This window comes from Geospiza fortis, unplaced genomic scaffold (genome assembly GCF_000277835.1).
Source record: "Geospiza fortis unplaced genomic scaffold, GeoFor_1.0 scaffold538, whole genome shotgun sequence".
Taxonomy (NCBI): domain Eukaryota; kingdom Metazoa; phylum Chordata; class Aves; order Passeriformes; family Thraupidae; genus Geospiza; species Geospiza fortis.
Genome location: NW_005054368.1, coordinates 3732805 through 3738402, shown reverse-complemented (window position 1 = coordinate 3738402; position 5598 = coordinate 3732805). Strand labels below are relative to the sequence as shown.

Genomic DNA, 5598 nt, shown 5'->3' with positions numbered 1-5598 from the left:
CCTCGGTGGGGGACGGCGGGGCTGCGTCTCTGCGCCATCTCGGAGCACAGCTGGCTCTGTTGGAGAGAGGGTCACAGCACTGCTGCCTCTGCCCAGGGCTCGCAGGGGTTAATCCCTGCAGCCATCAGAACCCCGGGGAGAGCCCCACAGCAGGCACAGGGTCACCAGGGAATGAACTGAGTCCATTGTTGCAGGGCATTTTCCAGTTCAGAGCAGATTCGAGGGGGTTTTATGTCTCTAATCTCCATTACATGAGTTTGCTGTCCCTGATCACCTGTCAGGCAGGGAAACCCATCTCTGGATCAGGTAGCACTGGACTTACCTTGGGAAGAGTCTCTGGAGAGGCTGCTTCTGCTGGGAAATGCACACTTCTTTCCCTTCCTTATTTATAGGGTCTGAATTTTAATATTTTATGATCGTTCAGTAAGAAGTGAGTCTATAAAATGGGTTCAAGGCCTCGTTCAATTCCTGGATTTCTGAGCTCCCACAAGACTGAAGTATTTGCTGGGCTCTGCTGGCTGTTTTATGAGACTTTCTGAGGCAATGAGTAACTAATGAGAGAGTTCCTGCATCAGCCATAAAGACTTTCAGCCAAAAATAATACCTTTTTCCCCCCAGCTTTCTGTGTGCTCACAGCATTATTTCAAGCCACAGGGATTTTATCCTAGATTATCCTAGAGCAGGAGTAGACTCCAATTTTTCCATTTCTGCCCAAAGCTCCATTGCCATGTCCTCCCTTGAGTGGAAAATGAGAAAATTCACTGATTCAGACTTTGAACTGCATGTTGGCAGAGGACAGAACAGACACTGTCCTGCTCACCAGTGTGTACCCCCAGGCTGCTCGTGTGCTTGGCTCAGCCCTGGGCACCCCCCAGCACACAGCAAGGGGGTCTGTCCCTGCTGTCCCCTCTGCTGTGGGCTGTGTGTCCAGGGCACAACTGAAGCACTTGGCTGTGTAGAAATCTGTCTGAGGTTGCTGTGCACCTCAGCAGGGTGATGGTGACGTGGTCACAAAGCACGGGGTCCTTGCAGCCTCCAAACGTGTTGTCACTGCTGCCAGTGTCCTTGCAGGCACATCACTCATCAGGAATGGGCTCAGCAGAGCCATAAAATGCATTTCACGAGCAGGAGGAGCCTGGGATGTGTCCTTGGTGTTTTCTTGGCCTGTGGACACTGTGTCCCAGCTCAGTGACACAGAAATGGGCAGGGAGGGCTCCTGCTCTGGGCCTGCTGCCTGCCCACACAGCACAGGAGCACACAGCACTGCTTATTTGTGGGGCTGCTGCAAACAAGGGTCACCTTTGAGTGTTTCCTAATAGAATTCTTTCTGTGATTATGGGTTTACCCTTAAAACCAACAGGGAATCATTCTTGGTTAAAAAAGTATATGTGTACAAAAGTCCCTTGAAGAGAGAGCTCTCAGTCCCCTTTTAAAAAACTGTCCTGTCCTTGTAGAATTCAACTAAATGTTGGCTTACAATCCAGTACAAATTTTAATCCAAATGCTCTTCGTAGGAGTAAAGTTATCCCTGTGGTTTGGAATTAAGCTGAGTTGAAATAGAGAGGGATTCAAAGGAGTGGACTGGGAAGTGGCTCATGTGCTCCCACCACAACGTGAGCCAAGGGCAGGAAAGTGAAGTCTGTGCTCCCTCTGGTCACTGCACTGCACTGATTGAGACTCTGGAGAAGAAGGGATGGTTTGGAGTAAGTGAGGATGTACAGAAGGAAAGGGTGGAGTTTGGGAGTATTTCTTTTAATGTAGGAATTACAGTAAGGGAGAAGATTGCCAGGCAACAGCTGTTCGGGGGGAGGTTTGTTATGATGTGAGACCCAGCACCAGCTGGGACCTGGGTCAGATTCTGTCCCAGCAGGTCCATGACAGGCACTGAGGTGAGCTGAGGTTCATCTGGAGCAATGGCACTGTCCTGGATCTGCTGAAGGAAGAGGGACTAGAAAATCAAGGTGTTACCTGGCCAAAGGCAGTTAAAGGCAGCTGTTTAGACCAGGTAAGAATTACTTTTGCAATGGCTTTTTACACTTTTCTTTTCATACAGGGTGTAATTAATCTTGTGGGTGTCTAATTACTGAGGTCTAGAGTTTTGTGGGTTGCGTTCTCCACCTTTCCATTACGTTTTTTGGAGGGACACAAACCTCATGTTCCAGAATGCAAAGCAGCCACTAATGACTCAGACTGGGAGGAACCTCTTCAAGGAGGCAAGAACTCCATAACTCTCCACAGCAAAAGATCCAGCCCTCACATTTGAGGTACTTGGATCTGCACTGCCAAGGCTGGATTAGACAGACCATGGGCTAGAGTCAGTAATCCACCACACCAGCTCCTGCTTGTCATCCTTATGGCAACGCTGCACCGACAAACCCAGAATAACACTGTTGTTAAATATGACTCTGAACAGCCTCAAAGGAATTAATTAATAAGCACCAGTCTATTCCTGGGTGTAATCCAAGCCTTAGAAACCTGAGCAGAGAAGATTTAGAACATGATAGAGATTGAGCAGAAGTATTTTTTTTCCATCAGGTCTCTTAACCTCCAACTCCAAACTTCCCAGCAGTTGGGTTCTGCGTGGATTTCATCAGTGCCTGCAGGAGCAGGAAGCACAATTCCTAATCCTCCACACTCTCACTGGCAGATGAGATCTTGATTTATCCTCAGCAGTTGTGAGGGTTGATGGTTGCTCCTGGAGTCAGAGGCATGGCAGGATCTGCACAGACGTGTGGAAACCCAGGATTGTATCTATGGTTTTGTCAAGCAAACAAAGGCTGTAAAGTGGCTGTAATCCTGCTCCAGAAAACATGTTTCTGCAATAGTGCCTGAGGCTCTGCTCTAAGGCTGCTCCTGTCTTCCTACTCTTTGTGGTTCCCCACTTCTAATCCCATCTTAATATGTGGTGCTACATATTTTGCAACATTTCCATTGTTGGGGAATGACTGTAACACCAAATCCAGTGCCTCTCCTTGCCAGATAACTGGGCTGGAAACCGAGGCTGTCCGGGAATGCTGCTTGAACTTACTCAGCACTCCTGTTCCCGCCCACAAAGCCTATTTTTCCAATGTTTTTTAAAAACATTATGGAGGTGTGATGTGCCCTGATTTCTCCCAGCCTAGATCCAGCATATTTCTCACTGGTGAGATGGACAGATCTCGAGGTTTGTTTTTTTTTTTTTTGTTAGTAAATCTATTTCCTGATGATCTTTATATAAAGGTTCACATGCTGTGCCACTGAACACAGAGGAATGATGAGTGAACTTTTTGGGAAGGAATAGGAATAACTAAAGAAACACTAAATCAGTGAATATTTTGAAATTTTTGAAATAAATTCAAGTGGAAAATAGGCATTAATGAAGAAACAGACCCTGGGATCAATAAAGTGGAAGAGAAGCCCTCACGGAGGTGAGGTTCCAGCACAAGTGTTGGACGTGGATGCCACCTGCTGGGTACCCACCCACGGAAGGGAAGCAAAGTCACCTGGGAGTGCTGGAAACCAGCTGAGATCCCTGGGATCACCTTGGCAGGAGCTCAAAGGCAGGAAATCCTGTAGAAAGCTGAAGCCACACTCATGACTGAGGAGGATACTAAACCTGGTGCCTGCTTCATGCTGATGGCAAGTACAGGACATTCCTGAGCAGAATTCCCAGAGCTGCTTCTCTTTCAACACTCTATTCTGCTGTGGCTGCTCTACAGCCTGGACCTCAGATATTTTTGTCTACCTAGGAACTTTCATCACCAGTGGGATTTCTTGGAAGTGCTCTCTGCTGGAAAACCAAGTGGTGATTTGATCTTGTGAAGTGCTGCCAAACAATATTAGCAGCTTTAACTTCCCTGCTGTGGGGTCATCCCTCACTCCCTCTGTGAGGAATCTGCAAGGACTGAGTTGCTCCATCTTTCCAGTTCATGGGGGACCGTTTGCTGCTGATCTTCAGGAGAAAATCACATCATGGTGGCAAGCACTGTGGAGTGTGGTGAGGCAAAAGCCCCAGCTCCTGAGTAACCACCTTTTTGAGTGCCACAGCACTGGCATAAGGCAGAGATGAGGAGGAGGAGGGAGAGGAAGAGGAAAGGGAGAAGGGAGAGAAGGAGGAGGCAGATCCTGCATATTTGCTCACTCAGGGATGTGGAAGTCAGAGCTCTCCTGGGCTGGCCCAAGGAAATGTGGAGAGTTTGCTGTTACTGGCTGCTGAGCAAATGAGCTGGTGACTCATCAGCCTCTGCCACATGCTGCTTTTACAATTGGCCTGCAGGAGTTCCAGACAACTGGGCTTTTATCAGCTAAAAAGGGAAATGAGCTCAGTTACTCTGGGTAAATCCAGAGCAATCCATTTGTAGACTGAGGACTTAAAGCTATATCATGGTGGTCTCTTCCAAGAGAGCCACATTCTCTCTTGACATTCCTTCTCCTTTTTGGTTTAAGAACATTCCAATGATCAAGATCTTTTGGCTTTTCCAGTTTAATTTTATTTGGGGTATCTTTTTGATGAATAACCCCTGTTTCCTGCTTGTTCCTCTCCTAATGATTGTGCAGACCAGATGAGCCCCAAGGAAGAGAAGCCAATTTACTCTCCCTTTCCTCGAGGCCTTTCTGATGCCGTACCATGCTTGGCTCACACACAAGTTTGCATCATCTGATCTCCTGCACAAAGGATGCTGGAATGCCATGAGATGAAGGAGTCATACCACTGATGGTTCTCCTGACAATCAGGTTTTTTGTGCTAGACTTGGGGCTTGTGTCTGCAGCAGGAAATGCCAGAGCTGGGAAGCAGATGTGTGCATGAGATACTACTGAAAAGTTAAACAGGAATTGGAAGGAAACTGCTGTTGGAGATGGACACTTCCATTGTTTTATGGACTGCAAAGTGATGTTTGCAGAGTAAGGTGTCCTGCCCTTAGCCCTTATCATCTCACCTGCCTCACAAAGGGAATTTGATGGAGAAGGCCCCAAAGTACTCATGGCTGTGCAGTCACAGCCACGTGCAATGCAAACATCACACTGTTAGAATGTCTTTAATGCCCAGAGGTCCGATCTGAGCAGGCAGCTCTCTCAGGACTGGGGAAGAAGGAGGCACCAGCAGCAGCACCTTGTGCCCTGCGACCCACAACTTGTCACCGTGCCCAGGCAAAGTCCCGTCCTTCTTCCTCAGCTCCTGGTTTGTGTTCCGGCTTTATGCGCTGGAGAGCTGGGGCCTGTCGTGACCTCTCCAAGGCACCGGGGCCTCGCCCGGTGCTGCAGTTGCTGCTCCTGAGCGCACTAACTCCGTGTTGGCTGATCCGCCTCTCCTGCAGCGGTGAGCGCCGTGGAACCGCTCATGCAGGGGCGTTCGCGAGGGAAACAGAGAGCGCGAAGAGCGAGAGGCCGCATTGTCCTGAGGGAGGACGAAACCCCCGTGCCCTGGGAGCCGCTCGGAGCCCGAGCGACCCCGCTCCGCTCCCGCCGAGCCCCGCAGCGGGACCGGCCCGGGGCCTGCAGGGGGCGCCGCGGCGCACGGGAACACCCACCCCGTGACGTAACACCTCCGCCAGCTCTCATTGGTCTCTCACTGCCCCACCCGGGCGGCTCCTCCCCCGCGGCCTCCGCTGATTGGCGAGG

General features: G+C 49.7%; 1 protein-coding gene across 1 annotated transcript in view; it reads right to left on the bottom strand.

The window, feature by feature from the left end:
* TMIGD1 (transmembrane and immunoglobulin domain containing 1) overlaps nt 1–38 on the bottom strand; it is a 4210-nt gene extending 4172 nt beyond the window's left edge. Inside the window, 2 exon segments of the mRNA XM_014308403.2 lie at nt 1–2; nt 5–38. The exon segment at nt 1–2 is cut by the window's left edge and continues 40 nt beyond it. Coding sequence (XP_014163878.1) covers nt 1–2; nt 5–38 — 36 coding nt within the window.
* Between the last annotated feature and the right edge of the window lie 5560 nt (nt 39–5598).